General features: G+C 59.2%; 1 protein-coding gene across 2 annotated transcripts in view; it reads left to right on the top strand.

Moving 5' to 3' along the window:
* Positions 1–26,651, top strand: part of LRP6 (LDL receptor related protein 6) — a 110,437-nt gene that overhangs the window by 56,828 nt on the left and 26,958 nt on the right. For both annotated transcript variants that reach the window (XR_003762943.2, XM_029075901.2), the window contains exons 6-9: positions 6,956–7,352; positions 10,342–10,513; positions 23,817–24,033; positions 24,498–24,787. Coding sequence is in view for 1 of the 2 variants with exons in the window: in XM_029075901.2 (XP_028931734.1) it covers positions 6,956–7,352; positions 10,342–10,513; positions 23,817–24,033; positions 24,498–24,787 (1,076 nt within the window). In the remaining variant the exon portion in view is untranslated. The remainder of the gene's footprint in view (positions 1–6,955; positions 7,353–10,341; positions 10,514–23,816; positions 24,034–24,497; positions 24,788–26,651) is intronic.

Here is a 26,651-nt window from a genome sequence, read left to right as displayed (position 1 = left end):
AGAGATGGCAGCTGGCCCCGTCCCCCGTCCCTCCCCCACAACCTTCCCGGGCCGCGCTCTCACCCCGGCGGGGCCCCGGCGCCCTGTCCGTCCTCCCCGCTCCCCGCCCGCCGGCTCCCTTTCGTTCTCCCGCCCCGCCAACTCTGCCTTACCCCCCCCCGCTGGCTCCCGGCCCCCCTCACGAGATCTCGGGAACGCAAATGAGAAGGAGGAAAGAAAAATAGAACCTCCGTCTGAAATTCCTCCACCCGGAGCCCCGGCCCTCCACCCCTTCCCGTGCTGAACTCGCTCCCCGAAAGGAGAGGCTTCATTACGGTGTGGGGATCGGAGGAGGTGGAGGGGCACGGGGAGCTCCCAGGTGACTCTCGTAATGGGATGGTCTGGGGCGCCATTTTCGGCCTCCCTGCACGGGAGGTGCGTGATCAGGCCCGGGGGTCCTGGGTGGGTACCGTCTCTCTCTACCCCTTCCCTCCTTCTTCCAGCCCACCGAAATCTGAACATAGAACCCGCCCCGGCTGCTGTGGGAAAGGGGCGGCGGGTTGTCACCGGTGGCCACCGGCTCTGCTGGCTGGGGCCGTTCTTTGGAACCGCGTCTCGGGTACCCACGGTAGACATCCTTCCGGGGGCTTCTGCCTCAGTTCTGTCATTACGAGCGATAGCGTTGTCACCACCGTCATTATCACCGTATCTGTTACGCGCTTATCGTGTCTCGCGCCCTGTCCTGAGCACTCACGTCGATACGAATCGATCAGGATGGGCCCGGTCCCTGTCTCCCACGGGGCTCGCGGTCTAAGTTGGAAGGAGAACGGGTATCGAACCCCCATTTTACACGCGAGGAAACGTGCCCGGAGAAGTCAGGCGACTGGCCCAAGGTCCCCACCCCCACCGAGTCGGGATTAGAACCCAGATCCTCTGACTCCCTGGCCCCGGGCGGTCGCCGCTAGGCCACGCCGTCTGGGCGTGTTTCCCATCTTCAGCTGATGGGGGGCCCCGGAGACACTCGGAGCGCGGTTCTAATCCCGGCTCTGCCGCTGGCCAGCTGTGTGACTTCGGGCAAGTCGCTTAACTTCTCTGTGCCTCAGGTACCTCATCCGTAAAATGGGGATTAAAACTGTGAGCCCCACGTGGGACAACCTGATCACCTTGTATCCCCCAGCGCTTAGAACAGTGCTCTGCGCCTAGTAAGCGCTTAACCCATACCACCATTTTTCTCTTATCGCTCGACCTTCGGTATCGCCCTGACAGAAAGTCGGCGGAGAGGGGTGTGTACGGCACGACGTGGTGTCACGGTTGTTGAACGGTTCTCTCTCCTGGGGCCGAGGGTTCGGAGTCCAACAGAAGGGTCATTTTAAAAGAAAGTGGGCTCAGAGGAGCAGGGGAGAGAGACTTGCAGGGCAGGGCTAGGAGCGAGCGTCCGGTCGAAGCAGCCGGCCTCCTCGGCAGGGCCCGAGCCTTGCTCGCCGCACGTGATTCCGGAAGAGCCGCGGACCGACCCGGGAACCCTCGAGGCTGGAGTCTTGGGTGGCCGAGAAGAGGGCTTGGGCTGAGCTCAGAACGAATCGAGGAGCCCCCGGGGCGCCTAACGAATGGGTGGAGCGTTGGCCTGAATTCGGCTGGCGAGGGGACAGTAACCCTGCCTCAATTACGGCGAGGCACGGAGGGAGCGGCCGGGGCCGGCCCCGGTTGCCCGGAGTCGGCCGCGGCGCGGTCGATTCCGAAGGAGAAACGCACCCTCGGCGGAAAGCTCTGAATTTTGCCCTGGCAGTTGACAGATTCCCTACCAAGCGAGCAGGCTCCCGTTCCTTTGGATTCCGTTGGGGCGATTGGGACGGGGGGGGGGGGGCCGACGAGGTCCTCCGACCGAGGGGGGGTGGAGCCCGGGCACGGAGGCCGGCGGGCGGGGGGGGGGATGCTGATGGGGTGAACCCCAGCGAGGCGGGGGGCATGGCAGCTTCGGGTAGGCTTGCCGGGATTGCTCGTGGGTGGAAGTGGTGGTCGGGCGACTTTCCGGAGGTAGGCAGCCCTGCTTAACAAATACCACAGTTATTATTATTGCCGTTGCTATTCTCCCCGTCGCCGCCCCCCCCCCCCAAGCCCGGAGGGATTCCGGGCCCGGCCCCGCCCCACGGGTTCGGCCCACGGGAACCACGATCCGGGGGACGGAGAGAAGAATAGAAAAACGCAGTTTGGGGAGAGGTGGAATGGTGCCACGCTGCTCCCAAATTGCCTAATAATCATAATAACAGTAATTGTATTCGTTAAGCCCTTCGTATGTGCCAAGCACTCTGCAGCTTTCCCCACATTCAAAGCCCTTCTGAGGTCCTGCTTCCAGTAAACCCTCTAGATTGTGAACTTGTTAGGGGCAGGGAACGTATCCATTAGTTCTGGGAATTTGGTGGTGGTTTTTTTCTTGTTATGGTATTTGTCAAGTGCTTACTGTGTGCCAGGCGCTGTTCTAAGCGCTGGGGTAGATGCAGGCGAATCAGGGTAGACACAGTCCCTGTCCCACATGGGGTTCACGGTGTTAATCCCCATCTTACAGACGAGGCGACTGAGGCCCAGGAAAACGAAGTGTCTTGCCCAGGGTTGCACAGCAGACATACGGTGGAGTCAGGTCCTTCTGACTCCCAGGCCCGGGTTTTATCCACTAGGCCACGCTGCTTCTCACGCCGGTCCTTTAGGGAAAAATGATCAGGAAATCGAGAGAGGGGCAGTGAGGAGAAAGAAAACAACCAGATACGTGGAGAGGAAAAAAGCAGGAAAAGAACAGCCATTAACATGTTGTTTGTCCTTGTCCCCCATGGGAAGAGCCATTTCTTTCATTCCCTCGTGGGCTTTTTTCTCTTTGGGGAAGCCAGAGAGGCATAGCAAAGGGGGGGAAAAAAACTGGGAAAACTCAATCAGTGGTATTTATTGAATGCTTACTGTGTGCAGAGCACTGGACTAAGCCTTTGGGAGAGTGCAGTTCGACAGCGTAGGTAAACGCGGTCCCTGCTCCCAAGGAGCTTACAGACTAGAGAGCGAGGTGGACCTTAGATTACAGGTGGATATATAAGTTAGCGCCCCGGGATTGGGGCCAAAATCAAAGTGCCTAAGGGGCTCAGAACCAAGTAATGTAATGTCGGTATTTGTTAAGCGCTTAGTGTGCGCAGAGCACCGTTCTAAGCGCCGGGGTAGGTACGAGGTCATCAGGTTGTCCCCCGTGAGGCTCACGGTCTTCATCCCCATTTTGCAGATGAGGGCACCGAGAAGTGAAGTGACTCGCCCACAGTCACACGGCTGCCAAGTGGCAGAGCCGGGATTCGAACCCACGACCGCCGACTCCCAAGCCCGGGCTCTTTCCACCGAGCCACGCTGCTTCTGAGGGCTTAGGTGACTCAGAATTGAGGACGAGTGGTCGATTAATCGTACTGAATCAGTCAGGGGTATTGAGCGCTTACTGTGTACGGAGCCCCTGGGGGGAATGATGATGATAATCACAGAACTTGTTAAGCGCTTACTGTGTGCCAAGCACTGTTCTAAGCACTGGAGTTAGATAGAAGTCAGTCAGGTTGGACACGGTCCCCGTCCTTCATGGGGCTCAGACTTTTAATCCCCATTTTCCAGATGAGGTAACTGAGGCTCCGTGAAGTGACTTTGCCCAGGGTCACACAGCAGACACGTGGCGGAGCCGGGATTAGAACCCTGGTCCTTCCGACTCCCAGGCCCGGGCTCTTTCCTCTAGGCAGACGCGTTCCCTGCCCACAACAAGCTTCCAGTCCAGAAGGGGAGTGAGGGCTTAGGCAGGGAAGGCCTCTTGGAGGCGGTGGGATTTGAGTCGGGCTCTGAAGGTGGGGGAGTGACCGTGGGCCAGAGTGTCGGGGCAGAGGGACGTGCGGGACCCTCCCCCCCCGGTGGGCCGGGCAGACCCCGGGTGGACCGTCCGATCTGGGCGGTCCACGGACCCCCGCGGACCCCCTTCTTGCCTAAAGCTCTAGAGCGGCCCACCGCGGCTCGACCCCGGGGGCCGGGGGGCAGGGGCCTGGCCCCGGCCATTTCTCTTTCACAATCATTTTCCCAGAAACTCTGCTGGCACAGCTTCTGTTTTTTTGGAAATCAGCAGCCATAAATCAAGTAGCTGGAAGTAACCTTAAGAGGCCACTGAGTCTAGCCCGTCGCTTCCACATAACATCGGTGCCCGTGTGATCCAAGACAGATGGTTGTTTATTTGATTTCCGAAACTCTCCCGGGAAGGAGATGGGGCGGCCTCTCTGCTCCCGGAGTAAGGAGACCGCACCCCCGTTATCAGTAAGTCGGCTCTTAGAGCCCTCCTCGGAGGAAGCGGCGGCGCCGCGGTTTACTTATCCGCGACTCTGAAGGCAGTGGAGCAAATGCCGGGGTGCCCCTGCCCACACAGAGTTCGGGGGGAAATCGCGCACGCCCACCCGTGCCCACCACCCCGCCCCCTAGAAAATCCATAATAAGAAAGACCCTCTGAAACCGTGCAGTTCAGAGAATCGGTGGACTCAGGTGGACCCAACTCCCCGCGGAGGAGCCCGTCGCCTCTCGTTCTGCCCGGCCAGTGGACGTAGAGAAGAATAATCATAATTATCGTACTTGTTAAGCACCGTTCTAAGTGCCGGGGTAGATGCAGAGTAATCAGATTGGACACGGTCCCTGTCCCACACGGGGCTCCCGCTCTAAATCCCCGTTTTAAAGGTGAGGAAACTGAGGCACGGAGAAGCGAAGCGACTGGCCCAGCAGACAAGTGGCGGAGCCTCGATTAGAACCCAGGTCCTTCCGACTCCCGGGCCCGCGCGCTCTCCGCTAGGCCGGGCTCCTTCTCGGGGTATTGCCCGGACCTCCCCCGGCCCCACCTCCGTGTCCGCGTCAAGCGGAAACTCCTGACCGTTGGCTTGAAGGCCTTCGGTCAGCTCCGTCGCCCCTTCTTCTCCTTACTTTTCTCCCAGTTCACCCCAGCTCTCGCGCCTCTCTCCATCCGACCTCCTCACCGGGCCTCGCCCGCGCTTTCCGTTAAGCGCTTACTCTGCGTCAGGCACCGTATCAAGCGTTAAGGTAGATACAAAGCAGTCGGGTTGGACGCAGGCCACGTCCCACACGGGACTCACAGTTTTCATCTCCGGTTTCCATATGGGGTAACCGAGGCACCGAGAAGGGAACTGACTTGCCCGAGGTCGCAGAGCAGACAAGTGGCAGAGCTGGGATTAGATCCCAGGCCCTCTGGCTCCCAGGCCGCGCTCTATCCGTCAGACCGTTCTGCTTCCCAGCGAAGGGTCGGTGGGCGGGTTTGGGAAGGGATGGGTAGCGACCCTGAAGGACCAGGAAGCTGGTTCCATGGGAGGTGGTGAGCTCCAAGATGCCGGTGAAGTCTGGATTTCCTATATCTTCTTATCTCCGTCGGTTCAGATCCCGGGCCTGTGAAAATCGGAAGAAAGGCCCGCGTTGCCTGCTTTTTGGTATAAATTTGAATTTCAGTCACGCTCCTTTCCTCGGCTTCTGTTCCATTCCCTCGTTCCCAGTCGGGACAGCCGCGGGGCCCGGGGAGGAGCCCGGTGTCCCAGGGGAAGAGACAGGGGTGAAGGTCTGGCCCCCTCCACCTCCCCACTCCCTTCTGGGGCCCGGTCGTCCCTCCCGGGAGCCTCCGCGCCCGGCCCGACCCGAACCGGGATGAAGGCTGGACGCCAAGTGGTCGGGACCCGCGATTTTTAGAGCGGGCCTCAGCCCCGGCCTCATCCGCGGACTCTCGCCTTCCTTTCGTCCATTCATCCGATCGTATTTATCGAGCGCATACTGCGCGCAGAACACTGCCCCGAGCTCTCGGGAGAGTACGGTATAACAACAGACAGACACGTTCCCTGCCCACAAGGAGATGAGGGTTACTCCACTGAGCGGGGAGGAGGACAGGGAGAGCCAGGACCAGCCGCCCACCCGCCCGATTTGGACCCTCTGCTTCTCGGGACCTTCCAGTCCAGCCGTTTCTGCCCTGCCCAGGTCAGCCCCCCCGGGAAGAGCCCCCCAGCTCTGGCCGAGTGGCACGGTTTGATTCCGGGTCTGGCTCGGGCCGGGGGGGCGGCCTTGGCTGAAACATTTAGGACCCGACCAACCATTCCCACCCCTGCCTAAAGCCAAGCTCTGTAAATCCGTTGTACTTTGCGGGAAGCCGTGTGCGTGTGTATCTACGTACGGGTTCGGAGGGGCGGCGCGTGGGCCCACGCCCACGCGCAGTCGAAGGGTATAGCTCCGTGCCCCGACACGTCCCGTGGCCTGCACAGCCGTGTTAAAACATGCCTGCTGTAATTCTGCTTCTTTGTGTCTCCCTGAGGACAGCCCAGTTCCTCTAAGGGATGTTGGGGTGCCCGGACCCAGGCGGGTGGTAGGATTGGGGCAAAAAATGGGGGCGCCACGCCTGCCGTGCCCCACGGGCCGAGCAGGGCCACGGACATTGAGCCTCACGCCGCTCCGACCGGAGCCCGTCCGACCGGAATAACCGGTAGCCATCGCCGATCCGGGGCCTTTCTTTTTAGAGCTTTAGCACGGAACCCCTCGACCTCCTCTCTCCCTAGGGCCCCGATCGGGCCCCATCACCCCAGGCGCACCTGACCGGTTGGTGAATCCTTAGCGTCCCGGGGTGGTTTTTCAGACCGAAGACTGAGCGGGTTTATAGGCCGTGGAGAGTTCGGGAAGAGCGCCGTGAAAGAAACTTAAAATTCCCAAGCCGTTTTCGGACAGACCCGCGCCTCTTTTGAGGGAGCAGGAGAGGGCGAATCATGTAAAAATAAATCCCAGTAGAGTTCGGGACGGATTTGAATGATTTGTTTTTCATGGAACAGTCCTCAAAGTTGTAATTTGGGGCTTATGCTAAATATGCATTCAAGTACTCTGCCCACTCGGTTAAAGATTGTTTTCATACTCTGCCCTCCCTCCGCCCCACTTTTTTTTTTCTTTTTCAATCTAGGTGCCACCGAGCTATTGCTCCTAGCCCGAAGGACAGACTTGAGGCGCATTTCCTTGGACACCCCCGATTTCACGGACATAGTCTTACAGCTGGAGGACATCCGCCACGCCATCGCCATCGACTACGACCCCGTGGAAGGGTACATCTACTGGACCGACGACGAAGTGAGGGCCATCCGCCGCTCGTTTTTAGACGGGTCGGGCAGTCAGTTCGTGGTCACGGCCCAGATAGCCCACCCCGATGGGATCGCCGTGGACTGGGTGGCCCGGAACCTCTACTGGACCGACACGGGCACGGACCGCATCGAGGTGACCCGGCTCAACGGGACGCTGAGGAAGATCCTGATCTCGGAGGACCTGGAGGAGCCGCGGGCCATCGTGCTGGACCCTACGGCCGGGTAAGGAGTGGCCGCGGGGTCCGGGTGGCTTTTATTTTGCTAAATCTGCCCTTCTGTCTCTCTCGGACCCTCTCCGGGGCTCGGTTCGGAGCCCGAAGTAGGCTCTTGGACCAGAGGGCCGGGCGGGTGGTCAGAAATACCGCTGTGACCCTTCGGAAAACCCCGCAGCCAGGTCTGGGTGCCGCCTGCTCTCGGGATGGGAGCGGGATGGCTTAGTGGCTAGAGCCCGGGCCTGGGAGTCGGAAGGACCTGGCTTCTAATCCCGGCTCCGGCACTTGTCTGCTGCGTGACCCTGGTCAAGTCACTTCACGCCTCTGGGCCTCAGTTACCTCATCCGTAAAAATGGGGATTAAGATTGGGAGTCCCCAGTGAGGCAGGGACTGCGTCCAACCTGATTGGCTTGCATTCACCCCAGTGTTTAGAACAGTGCTTGGCACTTAGCGCTCAACAAGGACCGTAATTATTATTATTATCGTTCGAGGTAGAGAACTGTGAATGGTGTCCTTCCGTCTAAATGATGCGCTTGCAAATTTTGCTCAGGTGATAGACCTTAGGCAGAATACGGAGCCTGGATCTCCGGGGAGTTTCCTCTCCCTTCCCCGCGCAAGGTTTTAATCGCATTCTTTTCTCAGCATTCCGAAAGCCGTAATTACGGAAAGTAACAGGGGCTCATTCTTCGACGTTATCTTAGAGGAAAAGGAAGTCTGTTCGTATGAACAGTTTGATCTCCGCCACCCCCCGCCTCCCCCCGGCTCTGGAAGCCACTTTCCAAAATATCTCACCCCCAAATTTTCACCAGCGTCCAACTCTTCTCGGTCCACTTCCACCCCCTATCTCGTGAACAGACATGGAGGGCACCAGAAATGACCCTTGCATTACTTGAATGATTCGTTACCGGGTTTTTTCCCCCGACGTACAATAAATAGATCAACTGAAAAATAGAAGGAACCATCATTTATCATGTATCACGTATCCTTTTGATCTCTTCTCGCTGTCTCGTTCTCCCCTTGCGTAACGTCCCCTTCACCTTGATGTGCCATCGAGTACCCCCAGTATTGGAAATCACAAAGCCCCCCCCCCCCCCCCAAAAAGCCATCCATTTCCTCCCCGCCACCATTTATTGGGTCTCAGGTAGAGAAAATGGAGCTTATTTAGTGTTCTTTTTTATGGTATTTGTTAAGCGCTGACTGCGTACTAAGCATTGGGATAGATACGAGGTAATCAGGTTGGATCCACTCCCGGTCCCACACAGAACTCACGGGCTCAATCCACATTTTACAGAGGCGGGAACTGAGGCACAGAGAAGTGAAGCGACTTGCCCGAGGTCACACAGCAGACAAGTGGCCGAGCCGGGATTAGAACGCAGCTCCTCCGTCTCCCGGGCCTGGCTCTTTCCACCAGGCCACACCGCTGCTCTCGCTTCCGTCTCGGCCCTTTCTGCGCGGCTCCGCCTGCCCGGTTCCAGTCTGCTCGGTTCTTTCGGCCCGCTCCCCCAGTACCGGTCCAGTTCGTTCCCCCATCTCCCTTCCCCTCCCCATCATGTCTGAATTCCCAGCCCTGCTGCTCGGGATGAATCCAGTCACAGGCCGTGGCGTCCGTCCCGCTGTCCTTCCTTCCTCCCTCGTCCCCACGACTTCCTCACGGATGAGAGAATGCCGTTCTGCAGGGGACGGCGTGGAAGGTCCATTTGAACCGTGCCCCTGTGAGTTCTGTCGGCTTTTCCCGGGGAGCCGGGGAGAGCTGCGGGCAAGGGGCCCGGAGCGCAGGAGAGGGTCGAGACGAATCTCTGTATCACCTGATGTCCGGCTGTCCCCGGGGGGAAAGGGAAAAGTCGTCGTGACGGGAATTTCCGTTTCTCTCCCTCGCGCGGCCGCGGGTTCCTTCCTGAGCCCTCGAACGCTCTTCTCCCGTGCCTCGTTTTCTCCTCGGAGCACCTCTGTGTGGGAAGGAAGGGGCAGAGAGCCTGGTCACGTAAGGGGTTTGGGAAACCCCAGGTCCCTTGGTTTCCAGGGAGGGTGCCGGGACCCGGGCTCCCGCAGAAGGGGATGCTCCAGTCTGAGCCAACCTCACAGAGGCCCTGGAGGAATCAACCCAGTGGAAGCCGCCGGATATCGTCACCTGCCCGTTCCCGGGGTCACGGAGCCCGGCGAGCTTTCCCATCCCCTCGCGGCTCCCTGGTCCCGTCGGCTTTTCCGGAAACTCTCAGCTCTGTCGTTTGTTCCCTCTCTCTTCGGATGGGGTCTGTTACTGGTCGCTTTTTTTTTTTTTTTTATGATTATTAAGGCCATGTCTTTTCCAGTTTCCATATGCGCCCTGATGCGTCTGGCTCCCTGCTGTAGTGGTGTCTCGGTCTCTGGTGTGACCGTGTGTGTTCTCTCCTCTGGCCCTCATCCCCGTGCGCGTCTCCGGTTTCCCGAGGACGCCGGTGTCTCTCGGCTCCAGGACCGGCTCTCTCTCGCCCGTGGACGCTGGACGCGCCCTGGCGGCGTCCCGGTTCGGGATCCCGACTCCGGGCCCTCCCTCGGGCATTCCTCCGCGGCCCCTTCTTCTCTGTTTGCTTTGGTCGTTCCTGTAGCGGCTTCCCCCCGGCCTGACCCGGTTTGCCGCTCTCCCTAATTCCCGTCCCTCCCCGCTCTCCCTCGGTGTGTCTGCTCTGGCAGTCCGAGCTCCGGTTTCTCACCCCCCCCCCCCAACCTCCCGTCGCTCACGGCCTTGCCGGGGGCTTGGCGTCGCTGAGGCGTTCTGGCCCTCTGCGGCCCATCGCCGCCCCGAGCTCAATTTCCTCTCGGCGCAGGCTCCCCGGGCCCTGTTGGCCGTTAATACCGGGGCTCCCCCTCCCCCGCCTCGCCCCCCCAAGGCAGGCAGGCTCCGTTCCGGGGACGGGTCGAGCGACCGGGGAGGCTCCCGCAGCCGCCGGGCGAGTTGAGGGGCGGGGGCCTGGAAGCCGCCCCTCGGTCCTCACCCTCCCGCCCTCTGCCTCCCCTCCCAGGTACATGTATTGGACCGACTGGGGAGAGAACCCGAAGATCGAGCGCGCGGCTCTGGATGGGTCCGACCGGACGGTGCTGGTGAACACTTCCCTGGGCTGGCCCAACGGCCTGGCCCTGGATTACGACGAGGGCAAGATCTACTGGGGCGATGCCAAAACGGACAAGATTGAGGTGGGTGGCTCCTTCTCGCTCTCCCTTTCAGGCCGGCCTCGGGAGGCGCGGGGGGACCAGACGGAAACGTCCCGCCCCCCCCCCCCCCCCCCGCCACCCCCCGTTCGGAGAAGCGAGGGCCGGGGTTTTTGGCCGAGCCAGACGCTTCCGGAAGCCTTCCCCAAGTGGCCGCGGTGATGAGGCTCCTAGACCCCGGGTCTGGGAATTCGTCGGGGAGACCGGGGCGGCCACCCGTGGCCTTGTTGAGGTCTCTGCCGGAAAGGCCAGGCGATGAGTTTTCTTTGGGCAGACCCCCCCCCCCCCCGGTCACCACCTCCGCGGTAACAGCTCAGCGGCCCAGCCGCGTGGGTTTTAAGACCCACTCGGGCCCAGAGAACCCGGCTGTTTCTCTTCGGTCGACTGGAGCCCGGCTCCGAGATTTGCCGGCGGCCCCCTAGGTGGTCCTCTCCCGGGGGAGATCAGCTGGTTTCAATAGTCTAGGGTCTGGGTGGGAGGAAGAATTATACCGGGCCAAAGAATCGAAATGATTACCAAATGGCCCAAGCGGATCCGTGGGAGTCGGAGCACGGTTTAGCCTGAAATGGCGGGGCCGCTTTCAAGCGGCCCCTCCCGGGCAAAGTGGCCGGCGTTCCGGGGAAGCGGCTCGTGGAGCCCTCGGGGCAGTGGGCCGTCTTCAGTCCCCGGCGGCGGCTCCGTGGTCTTGAATTAGACCTCGGATTGCGAGTCCTCTGGCTCGAATGGCCTGTTTTGATTAACGTGGTATTTGTTAAGCACTCATTATGTAGCAAGCACTGTTCTAAGCGCCGGGATGGATTCATTCATTCAACAGTATTTATCGAGCGCTTACTATGTGCAGAGCACTGTACCAAGCGCCTGGAATGGACAAATCGGTAACAGATAGAGACGGTCCCTGCCCTCCGACGGGCTTACGGTCTCATCGGGGGAGACGGACGGACAACAACAATGGCAGTGAATAGAATCGAAGGGGATGGATGCAGGTCTGTCAGGTTGGACACAGTCCCTGTCCTACATGGGGCTCACAGTCTTTACGTTGGAGGGAGGAGGATTTAAGCCCCATCATACAGATGAGGTCACTGAAGGCCAGGGAAGTGAAGTGGCCTGCCCAAGGTAGCCCAGTAAATAGTTGGCAGAGACGGCATCAGAACCCAGAACCTGCGACTCCCAGGCTTGTGCACACCCGGCGATAGGAAGGAAGATCCCAACTCTCCCGGGGAGATTTCCCCACCCGACCGCTCTCCCTTTCCCTCCTTTAGACGACCTGGCTGTGTAATCTGGACCGTGTGGTCATTTTCCCTGGGAAGAGTGGATGAGGCTAGAGTACAGTGAATTAAAATCGAAAAGAAGGAATTCTCTCCCTCAGTCAGAGAAGTTAGAATGGAAGAAACCCCTTTTTGGTTCTGCTCGATCTAGGGAGTCCCGAGACCCGCCCTCCGGGCCTCTGCGGCCGGCTTCACCGAGATGTTTTCCTGGGGTAGAACATCGCTCCGGAATTCTGGCCCCCTGAATTCTCGGTGGTCAGGCGTTGGATCGGTGGTCTTTATCGAGCGCTTACTGAGTACCCAGCACTGTACTGAACTCTTGAGAGAGGGAGAACGAGGAGCATCACGAGGGGAGGCGGTCGTGAAAGTCAGTTACCCACGTGGGCCGTGGGAATGAGGGTGGGTGTTCAATGGGGACGTATAAGCGACGCGTGGGAGAAGGGAATAGGGGAAATGGAGATTTAGTCGGGGAAGGCCTCGTGGAGGGGATCTGGTTTTAGTAGGGCTTAATGCCCTCGTTTCTGCCCCTCTCCCGCCCCACCTTCGCTGGGTCCGGGCCCGGTCCGGGGAGGGAGGCCAGGCACGTGTAACTCCCAGCTGCACCGGTAAGGCGCAAGATGCGACCCCGGATCCAGTAAGAGCCCCCAGCTGGGATCCGGACCCGGGGGCGGAGGCGTCTCAGCTGCCCCGTGGTGCGGAAGCCAGCCGGGCCTCGAGGATTAGGGGAGCCGGGGAGCGGGGGGGGGGTCCGCCAGCCAGTGGGTCGTATTTATCGAGCGCTTACTGTGGGAAGAGCACTGAACTGGGCGATTGGGAGAGTACAATAAAGCAGACGCATTCCCGGCCCGCAAGGAACCGACGGCCTAGGGCAGGTCTGACCTCCCTTCCTCCTCTCTCGCCCCGCTCCGGTCTATTCTTCACTCCGCCGCCCGGCTCATCTTCCCGCAGAAACGATCTGGGCGTGTCACTCCCCTTCTTAAACAACTCCGGTGGTTGCCCGTCGACCTCCGCTCCAAACAAAAACTCCTCACTCTAGGCTTCGAGGCTCTCCGTCACCTCGCCCCTTCCTACCTCTCCTCCCTTCTCTCTCTCCACCGCCCACCCCGCACGCTCCGCTCCTCCGCCGCCCGCCTCCTCGCCGTCCCTCGGTCTCGCCCGTCCCGCCGTCGACCCCCCGGGTCGCGTCCCCCCGCGGTCCCGGAACGCCCTCCCTCCTCACCTCCGCCAAACCGATTCTCTTTCCCTCTTCGAAACCCTACTTAAAACTCACCTCCTCCGAGAGGCCTTCCCAGACTGAGCTCCTCTTCTCCCTCTACTCCCTCCGCCATCCCCCCTTTACCTCTCCGCAGCTTAACCCTCTTTTTCCCCTTTTCCCTCTGCTCCTCCACCTCTCCCTTCCCATCCCCACAGCACCGTACTCGTCCGCTCGACTGTATGTATTTTCGTCACCCTATTTATTTCGTTAATGAATTGTACATCGCCTCGATTCTATTCAGTAGCCATCGGTTTTTACGAGACGTTCTTCCCCTCGACTCTATCTATCGTCATCGTTCTCGTCCGTCCGTCTCCCCCGATGAGACCGTGAGCCCGTCAAACGGCGGGGACCGTCTCTATCTGTTGCCGACCTGTTCATCCCAAGCGCTTAGTACAGTGCTCTGCACCTAGTAAGCGCTCAATAAATACTATTGAATGAATGAATGAATGAAAGGTCACGGGAGCCCAGGAGACCCAAACTCCGACCGTCGGAGGCTCGGGTCAGCCCTCGAGTGTCTAGCCGCGACCGGTCCGATGAAGACCGGACTGAGCGGACATCGTTGGGACCCGTTGTTTGAAGCCGGGTCCCCCCGGCTAGAGGAGCAGGGCGGCAGCGGCGCAGCCACCGTGACGTCCTGGGCGGCGGCTCCTTTCCGATACCACCCGGACCCGCCTTGGACTCGGGATCTCCACCGGAGCCCGTCGGGCTGGGGCCGGTCGGCCGGGTCTGGGCCCGATTTGGCCGGGGAGCAAGTGGCGGAGCAGCAAGTTGCCCGCGGTCTGCTGGAAGCCCCCTCCCGTCCCTTCGGGCTTAGAAGGACAGAAGGACGGCGGAGGCAAAGCTGGAAGACGCACGGCCGCCGTGACTACGGCCCAGACGGAGGCTCCGCCTGGGGCCCTCCCGCCTACTCGGGCCACCCGCTCCCCACCTCGCCGGCCCCGATCTCGGTGGCCACCGGGACCTGGAAATGCGGACTTTTCCCCTCCCCTTCGATTCTATGCCCAGATAGCCCCGCTCCCTTTCCGGGGGTGGGGGGTCGGACTTACGGCTTCTTACGCTTTTGTCTTATTTTTCTTTATTCCTCCGCCCCGCCCGGCCCCACCGACGTTTGAGGTTCGCGGGGCTATTCCAGAATCTCCGGCGTTAATAAAAGGGGCTCCTCGGAGGTTAATAGAGACTGGCAGGAGATGCAGCGGGGAGCTTTTGTTTCCATTTTCTCCGGCAGCCTGCGGCAGGCAGAAGCAGGCCGGGCCTCGAAAGCTCCCGCATTTATCTTGGTCAGGTTTCACTGCTGATAAATGTCTATGGAAATGGATGGCTCCCATTGTGCTCAGCAGCGGGGGGAGGCTTTTCGCTGACCTGCCTGATCCCGCCTTTCCCTCCTGGGAAGTGAAAATGGATAATCGCCTCTCTTGAGGTGGTTCCCGTTTTCCTTCTTTCTTTCTGGACACTTCAGACACCCTACACCTTGAGGGTAATTCTAATACTAATAATAGCAGTATCTATTAAGCGCTTTCCTGTGCCAAGCATTGGATTCTACGCCGGGGTAGCTACGAGATCATCAGGGCTCACGTGGGGGCTCGCAGGCCGAGGCGGAGCGAGAATAGGTATCGGATCCCCATTTCGCAGATGAGGGAACGGAGACGTTAAGCGACTCGCACACGGCGGGTCGGTGGCGGAGCCGGCATTCGAACCCAGATCCTCTGACCCCCGAGCCCGGGCTCTTTCCACTAGGCCACCCTGCTTCTCTTCTAGACATAGCGACGGGCAGCTGATTTCCCTCCTTTTTTTTTTAAAAAAAAAAATCCTGGGCCTTTTGGTTCTGGTCTCCTTCGTTCTTCTCTGTTTTTCTTTTTGAGTCCCCTCTCTGACGCTCACCTCTTAGAGCTGGGCAAGAGAGGCCGTTCCTTCTGCCTAAAGGTGTTACTTCACGGTGTCCGCCAGCTCGGGTCTCCGTTCTCCGCGTATAAAGTGAGAGCCCCCAGGACCGCTCAGTGCCTTCTGCCTTTGAACTCGGCCCAGGGGAGCCGCGAAGGGGGCCGACGAGAGCGATGCAGAGGCAGCCGGCCTCTGGCGAGCTGCAGACGTCTCCCTTGCTCCGCTGGGCATTCCCGGGGCCGGGCCCGGCGAATCCCGGGACTGTCCGGGAGCGAGCGGCGGATCGGCTTTTACGGGCCCCGCCCAGAAGATCACCCTCCGTCGGGGAACCCCGTCCCGGCGATGAGGGCGACCCCGACTCTGGGCGGAGGAACCGATGGCCACACTGCTACAGAGCCACTGGCGAGGCGGTCGTATTTATCGAGCGCTCACTGGGCGCAGAGCACCGTTTTCGGCCCTTGGGAGAGAAGCAGCACGGTGCGGTGGCTAGGGCGCGGGCCTGGGAGTCAGAAGGTCACGGGTCTAATCCCGGCTCCGCCACTTGTCAGCCGCGTGACCTCGGGCAGGTCGCTTCCCTCCTCTGGGCCTCGGATACCTCACCTGGAAAACGGGGATGGAGACCGCGAGCGCCACGTGGGCCTCGGCGGGTTTGGCGCCCCAGATTGCGAACGGACGGGACGGAGGGACGGGAATGAGAAAGGCCGGGCTTCCGGCGGCCGGTCCGTCTCCGAGGCCAGTCCTGAAGTGGACGGCCCACGTTTCTGTCGGGTCCCTCCCTCCGGGACCCTAATAAGGAGATCTGCCTTCGCGGGCGTTCATATTTGGGAAGAGCAGTTCTCTGTCTGGCAGCGTCAGCCAGTGTATTGTGCAAGGCAGCCAGGCGCACATCATTAGCATTAGCATCATCGGTCTCTCTCTCGGGTTCGTCTGGTCTTCACCCACACGGTAACGAAATGGACCGCGGCCAAGCACGTTAAAATGATCTATCGCGCCGATAACCATCTCTTAATTATGTGATAAGGATCCAGGAGGACCCCACCTTCTCCGTTGAAGCCCGGGTTCCTGAGAGGCGCAGGGCATGCGGAACCAGTTGGGATAATTGGCTTTATTCCGGGGTCGGCCCCGGTACTATTGGTTTAAGCACCGACCCGGCCCATTACGCGTTAAATCACCCCCGCGCCGAGGACCCACCTGAATAATCCGTGTCCCCCCCCCGCCGGCCCCGGGGTCCCGGGGCCCCACCTGGTCCGATGGTGGAATTTCAAGGTGCGACGTTGTGGGCCGCAACTTGATGATGATAACTGTGGTTTTTGTTGAGCGCTTACTCTGTGCCGGGCACCGTTCTAAGCGCTTGGGGTGGAGACAAGCGAATCAGGTTGGACCCGGGCCCCGCCCCGCATGGGGCTCGCAGCGTTAATCCCCGTTTTACAGGTGAGGGAACTGAGGTACAGAGAAGTGAAGTGATTTGCCCAGAATCACACAGCAGACGTGTGGCGGAGCTGGGAGCGGAAGCCTGATCCCTCTGCCTCCCGGGCCCGCGCGCTATCCATCAGGCCACACCGCTTGCCCCGAGGTCCGGAGTACCGCCCGGCGGGTGGGTAGGATGCTCTGAAAGCCGAACTCGCTTTGAGCCGGTGAGCAAGAAACCCTTCACAATAGAATCTCTCCCTCCCAACTGACTCCTAGCCTAGAAAAATAGAAGTAACGGCGTTGGGGGGGGGGGGGGGGCGTCCAAGCAAACGCCCCGCATCCGCCCCCCACCAAACGGGGGATCAGGTGATCGAGGGCCCTATCCCACCCCCGCCCAACTTCTCTGGGCCCGGGACGTCTTCAGTTTTAAAGGAAGCGGCCTGTGGCGCTCACGGGCTCAGGAGTTTTCGCCGGTTCCACGCGCGCTCTGCCCCCGCACCTCGGCGGGACCACTCGCTCCGGGAGCTGTCGCCAGACGAAAGCGCCGTCCCCGGGTGTCCCGGAGAGAGCTCGGCTGCGCTCAGCGGGAAGCGGGGCTTGATTCGTTTCCCGCGTCCGTTGAGCCTCCCCGGCCCTCGGCCCCCGGAGACCCCAGCGGGGATTTGAAGTGGGCCGTCCCCGTGGCGCGTCTCCTGGGCGGGTGTGACCGCGGACGCGAATGGGTGACCCACGGCCCCTTGCACGCGGGGCACGTGCGAAAAAAGCGGACCTTCGGCTTCGGCCCGGAGCTGTGGTTTGCGGAGCCCAGCCACCCCTGTCCGGCCCTCTGTGCGAGGCGGTCTGCTGCTCTTTCCCAGCAAGCCCTTGTCGCTTGGACTCGACTTCACTCACGTGGCACTCCCTTACCCTACTTGGGTGACCCTGGGCAAGCCACCTGACTCTCCTCTACGCCTCAGGTTTCCTCCTCCTTCGGCTGGGGTTGCCAGCCGCTTTTCCCTACCTCCCAGGGAGGGTCGTGCAGGCAGAAGTGTGATGAGCAACGTGTAAGAGTAACGTGTAGGGAAGCAGCGTGGCTCAGTGGAAGGAGCCTGGGCTTCGGAGTCGGAGGTCATGGGTTCGACTCCCGGCTCTGCCGCTTGTCAGCCGTGTGACTGTGGGCGGGTCACTTCTCTGGGCCTCAGTTACCTCCTCTGTAAAAGGGGGATTAACTGTGAACCTCACCCGGGACAACCTGATTACCCAGTATCTCACCCGGCGCTCAGAACAGTGCTCTGCACACGGTAAGCGCTTAACGAATACCAACATTATTACCAAAAGGCCGAGGAAAACAGCGGACAGGGCCCGGGAGTCAGAAGGACCCGGGTCCTCCTCCCGGCTCCGTCACTCGTCTGCTGTGTCACCACGGGCAAATCACTTCACTTGTCTACGCCTCAGTTATCTCACCTGTAAAGTGGGGATTAAGTGTGTGAGTCCCACCTGGGACAAGATTTGTGTCCCAGCTCTTAGTACAGTGCCTGGCGCGTAGTAAGCACTTAACAGATCCCGTTAAAGAAAGAAAAAGTACAAGCACGATGTAAAATTCACAGTATGTCAGTATCGGTCGAAGCTGTCCCTCCCTGGATCTCACCGTCGTCGTTGTCGATGCGACCCCGCCGTCCGCTGACGAATAGGACTCCGCTGATGAAGCTGCCGAGTTGTTCAAGAGGACGTTAAGCTCGTCGTAGGCGGGGAGCGTGTCCGCCGACTCTGTTATGTCGTACTCTCCCACGCACTGCGCGCGGTAAACCTGGATCACTCTGCCCTTCGGTGTGTGACCTTGGGCGAGTCACTTCCCCGGGCCTCAGTTACGTCATCTGAAACGGGATTGAGATTGGGAGCCCACGTGTGAAAAGGTGATCTTTCTATCCCAGTGCTAAGAACAGTGCCTGGCACACAGTAAGTGCTCAACAGATACCATTTAAAAAAATAATAATTTGTTTGAAGAAACTGCCGGTGAGACGAGATCCAGGTTGAACTGCCAAAAAGGGACGCGCTGGGGCCCAGAAGAGAGGATCGTCACGTCTGCCGGGGATCGAGCCGGAACAGAGGATTCAATCATTTTTTTTTTTTTTCCTTCACTCACCTTTGGTTTACTTGCCAGGCCCGTATGTCTCTCCCGTGTGGTTCGGGGGAGGTGGGATTAGGCCAGTGCACTCTCCGGTCCCGTAAGCTCCTTGTGGGCCGAGATGAGTGCTCAGTAAATACCGTTGATTGATTGGCTAATTGGTCCCCTTGTGGTCTGAAAGGATTGATGCTCTTTGGAAAGTGTTGGTTGACCTGACTCCCGGGGTCAGTGGGAGAATTGAGTTATTGTGTTAAATCGGGAGCGACCTTTTCAGAAGCAGGAAGTTTGGCCGGGTTCCCACCTTCCCCCACCGGTGGCCAGAAGACATTTTTGCTAGCCCCGAGGAAGAGTGGGAGAGTGGGGGTGAGGGGCACTCTGAGTTCGCGGTACAGAAAAAACCACACAAAACCCAATGTTGCATAAACAAAGGAGCCTTTTGGAAAGGTTTGTGTTTTTTTTTCCTCCCCCCACTATGATCTGCTACATTCTTCTCAGAACAGTTTTCCAAGTTCCCAGCGCGCCGTCTAGCTAGCGTTCAAGCGCCTCATCTGTCAAAAAAGGAAAAACATAAAGGGACGGCGTAGCCAGAAATGGGAGGGGTCAGGCGGGCCCGTAACATTTCTGAGGTAGGGTTTGCAGGGTTACTTCAAACAAGGCAAAAAAAAAAAAAAGGGTCTGCCTCCCAAATTAGGCAGCGATTCTGGATTCTAAGCCCAGCGAGAACGATCTCGCCGGGAGATCGGCTTTTGGAGTTAGAGGAGCGAGCACCGGAATTTGCATCCCGGGCCTCGCGATGGGCGCCGAATAGAATTCAATCAAGAGCCCGGCCAGGTTGTCTGCTTACATTCCAAATGGAAATCGACAGGAACCCACCGAGAACTCTTGCTCTTCAAGGGAGACTAAAATACCGTCACCTGAAAATTCCATCGATCGAAACTGAGGCAGCCCGGCGGCAGTATTTACTGAGTGTACTGAGCGCTTGGCAAGGTACAGTATAACAGAGTTGGTAGACACAGTCCCTGCCCCTGAAGAGCTTACAGTCCAACCAGGGAGACGGACATTAATATAAATCAATCACAGATGTGTAAATAAGTGCTGTGAGATGGAGGGTAGGGTGACTGTCCGGTGCTTAAAGACGGGAGATGGAGAAAACCGCCCAATTAGAGGAGTCCTAAAATGTCCGAGCCGGAAGCCACCTCGGGATCGTCTAGGAGAGCCCCTGCCTCCAGGCAGATGAAGGATTAAACTCTCCAGAGCAGGTGGTGTCTGTTTTCGTCTTTAAAAGTCCCCCCAGCTCCTCGGAGACTCCACGCCCACCTTTGCATTTTATTAATCGGGCGGTCAAGAAGCTCTTCTTCGAGTCCGACCGGAATCCCTCCTGCTGTACTTCGAGCCCGTCCGCCCCGCGTCCAGGGCTCAGGGAACTCGTTTGCCTTCCGCAAGTTCTCCCGAATGGTAGCCGGCCACCCCGCGGTAGTCACAGCAACCTGGGACTCGTTAAGCGCTTCCTCTGCGAAGCACTGTGCTGAGCGCCGAGGTAGATCCAGGAGGATCGGGTCGGACCCAGGCCCCGTTCCACGTGGGACTCCCAGACTGCAGCTCATTAACAAGGTCCCGCTGAGTTCGAAGCTGCCGATGTTTCCCTTATAGTTTTTTTTTTTCTCTTCCCCGTTTCCTAGGTTGGGTGCTCAGTTTTCCATTGAAAGTATAATGCCCGGGGCAGCTATATCCGAAGCAGCGCGGCTCAGTGGAAGGAGCCCGGGCTTGGGAGTCAGAGGTGGTGGGTTCGACTCCCGGCTCTGCCACTTGGCAGCCGGGTGACTGTGGCCAAGTCACTTCACTTCTCCGGGCCTCAGTTCCCTCGTCTGTCAAATGGGGATTAATGTTAATGTTGGTATTTGTTAAGCGCTTACTATGTGCCGAGCACCGTTCTAAGCGCTGGAGTAGACATAGGGGAATCAGGTTGTCCCACGTGGGGCTCACAGTCCTAATCCCCATTTTACGGATGAGGGAACTGAGGCGCCGAGAAGTGAAGTGACTCGCCCACGGTCACACAGCCGACAAGTGGCAGAGCTGGGATTCGAACTCATGAGCCCTGACTCCAAAGCCCGTGCTCTTTCCACTGAGCCACGCTGGGGATGAAGACCGTGAGCCTCACGTGGGAGAACCTGACGACCCTGGATCTACCCCAGCGCTTAGAACGGTGCTCTGCGCATAGTAAGCGCTTAACAGATGCCAACATTATTATTATACTCCCGCGATCCGCATTTTTTTGATAAAGACAGAAGTGATTTGGGGCAGGGAGCGGGCGGAGGGGGGAGGGAGGTCGAGAAGCCTCCCCGACCCCCTCGGTCTTCGGTTTCCTCGGCCTCTTGGCGCCAGCCCCGTCCTCTCGCTGCAGCTCTTCCCCCATTGTCTCCGGACAGGCCTGCTTTCTTTCGCCTCTTTAGCCCCCAGACCGAATCTCTGCCGTCCTTATCGGTAGCATCCTCCCGAACTCTTCTCCCCGCTCGTTGCCTGTTGACCTGTCGTCGGACACGGTGGCTCCCGGGATTTGAGTCGTCTCAGACAGAGAACGGGCTGGACATCCGAGCCAGGCAACAGGCTAACGAGCTATGGTTGGTGTGGGAAGACTTTTGAGGCAGGTGAACCGGCGTGATTCATTCACTAGGATTTATTGAGCGCTTACTATGTGCAGAGCACTGGCGGCCAACCGGCGTTGCGCTGTTTTCCCACGTTCTCCTGACCCGAGTTTCCTTGAAAATGGTGTACCTTCTCCTGTCACGCCACGCTCCCCGTCCCCGTCCGTCTTCCTTTTCCGAAGGTGGGAGTCCCAGAAGCCTCCAGCTCCCCCCCCCCCCGATGTCAAGCCCGGCCCGGTGGTATTTGTTAAGTGCTTACTGTGCGCCGGACACTGCACTAAACACTGGGGCGGGTAGAAGCAACTGGGGTTGGACGCAGTCCCCGTCCCACGTGGGGCTCCCGGCCTCGATCCCCATTTTGCAGACGCGGCAACTGAGGCTCAGAGAAGTGACTTGCCCAGCAGACACACAGCAGACAAGTGGCGGAGCCGGGATTAGAACCCGTGACCTTCCGGCTCCCGGGCTCTATCCACCGTGCCGTGCTGCTTCTGGAAAGAGGCGGGGCAGGACCTGGATTCTAATCTCCGCTCTGCCAGTTGCTTGCTTTGTGACCTTGGACGAGTCACTTAACTTCTCTGCTCCTCAGTTCTCCTGCTGTTCTCCCTCTTAGACTGTGAGCCCCATGCGGGGCAGGGACCGTGTCCAGCCTAATTAACTTGTATCTACACCGGTGCTTAGAAATGTGTCTGTCGCATAGTGAGCGCTTAACAAGTGCCTTAAAAAAAAGAAGGGAAAAGTGGCATCGAGTTGAGGGAGAGTGGGTGACCCCTTTTCTGGTGAAACGCGTCCCTGCCTTATTCCTCCATCTTCTCCTCAAGCTAGTTTGCTTTTCCCAGCATCTGGGGGCCTTCTGATTCTATAGACTTTATCGAGGCCCCGACATGATCCGGGCAGTTGGGGGTTTCCACTAGAGCAGCACAAACTGAAATCAGGACTCACTTTTTCCCTTTTATTTCTTTTCCCCGTTGGCATTTTTTGAACGTCTGCTATGCGCCCGGCATTGTATTAAGCGCTGGGATACAGCTTCATTTGTAAGTGCAAATTTTTCTCTTGGGTATGAGCTTCTACTGCACTCCGCATCTACTTTCGGGGCTCTTCTCGTGGTTCTCTGCCCCAAACCCGGAATGGATTGAGCTCTCTGTGGACAGGGAGCCCATCGTTCAGTAAATTAGTTGTATTTATCGAGGGCTTACCGTGGGCAGAGCACTCTACTAAGCGCTTGGGAGAGTACAATAAAACGGAATTAGCAGAGACGCCCGTAAGGAGTTCACAGCCGCGCGTCTCCCCACTCCGTTGCGTTGCGCTCCGCCAAGCGCTCGGTCCAGTGCTCCGCACAGGGTAAGCGCTCGGTAAATATTAATTGAGTAATGCTTATGAGGAGTGGGTGATTATCTGCCAAAGGAAGCCATGCCACCAACGTCTTCCCTTTCCAAGCTACGCTACTGGGGCTCCCTGATGGGGACTTGATTCATTCAGTAGTATTTATTGAGCGCTTACTATGTGCAGTGTACATAGTACAAATGGGCAACAGATAGAGACAGTCCCTGCCCACTGACGGGCTCACGGTCTAATCGACAGGCTTACACGTTAAGAAGAGTCTTCTGCACTCGGATTCTCTCGGGCGGCGGGTGAGTTGGGCAGGGCGGCGCGTAGGGAAGTCAGTAACGGGAACGATACTTTACTAAGCACTCGAAGTGAGCCGCTTTGAGAGTTACCCCCAACGGCAGCCTGGGGTGAGGTGTGGAGAGGGAGGAGAATGCCCAGCAGGACAGTGTAAAAAAAACAACTTAGCATGAATCCCTTTCAGATGAAAAGGGACGTTAGTACCCGAAACCCAGATTTCCAGAGCGCGTAGAGGTGTCTGGTGGGAAGCCGAAGTCCGCGCGGTTTCTCCTGGATACAAAGAGCCCGCCCGGTTTAGGGATTCAGTATATATTTGCTGATCTCAAGTTGGAGGCTTCGGTTTTCCCTTCTTAATTTTCGTTCCCCTAAAGGTTCTCGGAAGTGGCTGGGAAGCTCTTCATTTTGTGGGAGAGAGGCACGCCCAGAATTCCAGGGACCTCTGGACGATAGTGCCCGTGGCAGAGAGAGGATGTCTGAGAGCCATTCTTTTGTATCGGCCCCTCATCCCGCCGTTTATCCGGGCCGCTGATCGAAGCGTGATGAGATAGAAAAATGGCTCCGGTTCATGTTTTTGATTCGTGACAGCGTTGGGGCAAAACCGATCCAGAGTGCCCCGTGCGACTCGGGGTCAGAGGGGAGGGGGTCCCAGCCCGAATCGATGGTTCCGACGCACTTTGGGTGGTCGTTTTCTGCCTAGGCAGGTGGGAGGGTTTCCGAGGGGAAGCTTCCGTGGATTCCTCTGAAGCGGCGTGGCCTAGTGGATGGGGCCCGGGCCTGGGAGTCGGAAGGACCTGGGTTTCCATCCCGGCTCCGCCACCTGTCTGCTCTCTGACCTGGGGAAAGTCACTTCACTTCTCTGGGCCTCAGTTACCTCATCTGTCAAATGGCGATTAAGTCCCCGTGCGGGACGGGGACTGCGTCCAACCCGATTAGGTTGTATTTACCCCAGTGCCTAGAACAGTGTTGACACAGAGAACAGAGCTTAACAGGGACCATCCCCGTAATTATTAGTAGATCTGGCGGGCACGTGGAGAAAGCCTCTTCTCCGTCACGGGGGCCGGGGGCTGACCGCCGTGCTTCTCCTTCCCTCCCCTCTTTTTTAATGCCTAAGGTGATGAATGCTGATGGTTCGGGGCGGCGGGTGCTGGTGGAGGACAAGATCCCACACATCTTCGGGTTCACGCTGCTCGGAGACTACGTCTACTGGACCGACTGGCAGCGGCGCAGCATCGAGCGGGTCCACAAGCAGAACGCCGAGCGGGAGATCATCATCGACCAGCTGCCGGACCTCATGGGCCTGAAAGCCACCAACGTCCACCGGATCATAGGTCAGGAAGCCCAGCGGGCTGCTCTCCCTTGGCGGGGACGGGGGGACGCCGCGGACCGGGCCACCCCGGGAAAGGCCGAGGCGGAGAACTTTCGGCGCCTCCCACTCCTCTCCCGAGAGCGGAGTAGGAAGAACGTGTGATTTAGAAATCGCCCGTTCACCCTCGGAACGGGGACGGCCGTTGGGAATGTGGTTCTCGTGTCCCGGCTGCAGGGTTTTGAATCCGGGCCCGTCGATTAAATGAGCCGGTCGATCTGAAACTTATCCACGGGTGAAAAAAAAGAGGCTCCGTTGGCCACTTTTGTCTCTCTGCCTTTAAGAATGTTGCTCTTCTAGCGTGAAAGCCGGAGCCCTGTGCCGGGACGCCCACACGCCGGGCCCAGAAATCGGGCGCCGGGGGTCCCCTGCGGGTTTCCGTTTGAATATCACGGGCGGCCGAAACCGCCCCCTTCTTTTGGCTCGCAGGCTCCAACCCGTGCGCGGAAGAGAACGGCGGCTGTAGCCACCTGTGCCTCTACCGGCCCCAAGGGCTCCGCTGCGCCTGCCCCATCGGCCTGGAGCTCATCAGCGACATGAAGACCTGCATCGTCCCCGAGGCCTTCCTCTTGTTCTCCCGCCGAGCGGACATCAGGCGCATCTCTTTAGAGACCAACAACAACAACGTGGCCATCCCCCTCACCGGGGTCAAGGAGGCGTCCGCTCTGGACTTCGACGTGACGGACAACCGGATCTACTGGACGGACATCTCCCTGAAGGTAAAAGAGAAAGCGAGGGGCCGCCGGCGGCCGACTCGGCCCGGGGACCGGGCGCTTTATCGAGCTTCTGCCTGGCCTCCGGCTTCGGCCGCGGGCGCGGCCCGGCCCGAGGATGCGGCTCCGGGCTGAGGGGCGACGACGATATTTAAGTGCTCATCACGGGCCCAGCGCCGTACTACGCGCCGAGGGGAGATTCGAAATAATGGGGTCGGGCACAGTCCCCATCCCACTTGGTGCTCGCTCTCCAAGAGCTGGGGAGGGGTAGGATGGGGATTTTCTTCCCAAGCGACAAGGCGCTCGGAGGACAGCCGTCGGAAAGGGAGAAAGCGGAGGCCCCACGGCCAGGGGCCTGGGGGCGCGGATTGCCGGGAAAGAGCCGGGTCTTGAGCCAGGTCACGGCTGGCGAGGGTAGGTTAGTCCCCCCCGGCTACTGAGTGTTCTGGTCCGATGACTTCGCCGTTGGAGAGCTGCGCGTCCGAAGCTCGCTCCCACTCACTCGTTCAGTCGTATTTATTGAGCTCTTGCCGTGTGTTAAGCACCGTGCCGAGCGTCTGGCACCGTGCGCTTGAAAACGCCCCCCTCTGTGCTTTGATCGGGTAAGGCAGGGATGGTGACGGTGGTGACCTGTGGCCGCCGGAGAGCCCCTCCTTCCTTTTCCCTTTGCTTTGGGACCCTTGGCCCGCCCGCCCTCCCCCACCTAAGGAGAGGCAGCGGGGCCCGATGGACGGAGCGCGGGCCTGGGAGTCAGAAGGATCTGGCTCCGCCACGAATCCGCTGCGTGACCTGGGGCGAGTGACTCACTCTCTCCGGGCCTCAGTCCCCTCATCTGCAAAATGGGGATCTTGGCTGCGAGCCCCACGTGGGGCGGGGATGGTTTCTAACCCCATCCGCCTGTATCCACCCCTGCGCTTAGAACAGTGTCGGACACGTAGTGGCGCTTAACCGATGCCACAGTTATTATTACTAATATCATTATTATTGTGTCGGGTGAGGCCGGTTCCTTCCCTTCCTCCTGCAGCCCCCGGGGTGTGGCCGGGTCTGGAGACCCCGGCCCTAGGTGGGATAAGGTACCGGACCCCCGGCCCCAGGCCCGGGCTGTGGGCCGTGGGGGACGGGGGGAGACGCCCCACCCTCTCCCGTGCTCCGGGGCCCCACAGGCCGGCGCCGTTTTCGTCGGATTTTAGGGCTTGTCGGGTTTTTCTGGTTTGGGTTTTTAATGCATCTTCGATTCAACGCGGTCCGCCTCCTCTCTCTTCTCCTTGATCGTTTCCGCCACGTGCTCGAAGCACTTCCCAAGGTGGCCCTGGATCAAAGGGCAGAGGAAGGCCCGGGCGCAGAAAATGCCGAAGCACCCAAGGTGCTTTCGTTTTTTAGCCTCGTAAATTCTCCCCGGCGGAGGGCCCTTCCCCCCAGAGCACCTCTCGGCGGCCCCTTATCAAACAAACGGACGGAGCCGGGCCGACGGGACAGTAGTGGCATTTGTTGTGAGCACGTGCGCACGGTCTCAGTCAGTCGGTGGTATTTATTGAGCGCTTTTTGTGTGCGGAGCACTACAGAAAGCTCTTGGGAGAGTTGGTAGAGGCACGCAAGGAGCTTACAGAATACAGGGGGAACAGTAGACCAGAAGCACGAGACATGTTTCCCGTCCACACGTAGCTGTACCCTGTGAGTGGAGGCACCTTACAGAAAGGGCACGGTCCACGTCGAGGTAAAAGGTGAGAAGCAAAGCTTCTCTAGGAAACGCAGCCGGACCCAGACGATCCGACCAGCTCTGCTCTCGATCCCCCTCTGCTTGACCAGCCGTCTCCTGTCACGTGGAAAGGCTTGGAAAACGGCGTCGGGTGACCCCGGTTCTAGTTCTCGT

The sequence above is a fragment of the Ornithorhynchus anatinus genome, chromosome 11 (genome assembly GCF_004115215.2).
Source record: "Ornithorhynchus anatinus isolate Pmale09 chromosome 11, mOrnAna1.pri.v4, whole genome shotgun sequence".
In the NCBI taxonomy this organism is placed as follows: domain Eukaryota; kingdom Metazoa; phylum Chordata; class Mammalia; order Monotremata; family Ornithorhynchidae; genus Ornithorhynchus; species Ornithorhynchus anatinus.
This window is presented reverse-complemented; position numbering and strand designations above follow the sequence as displayed.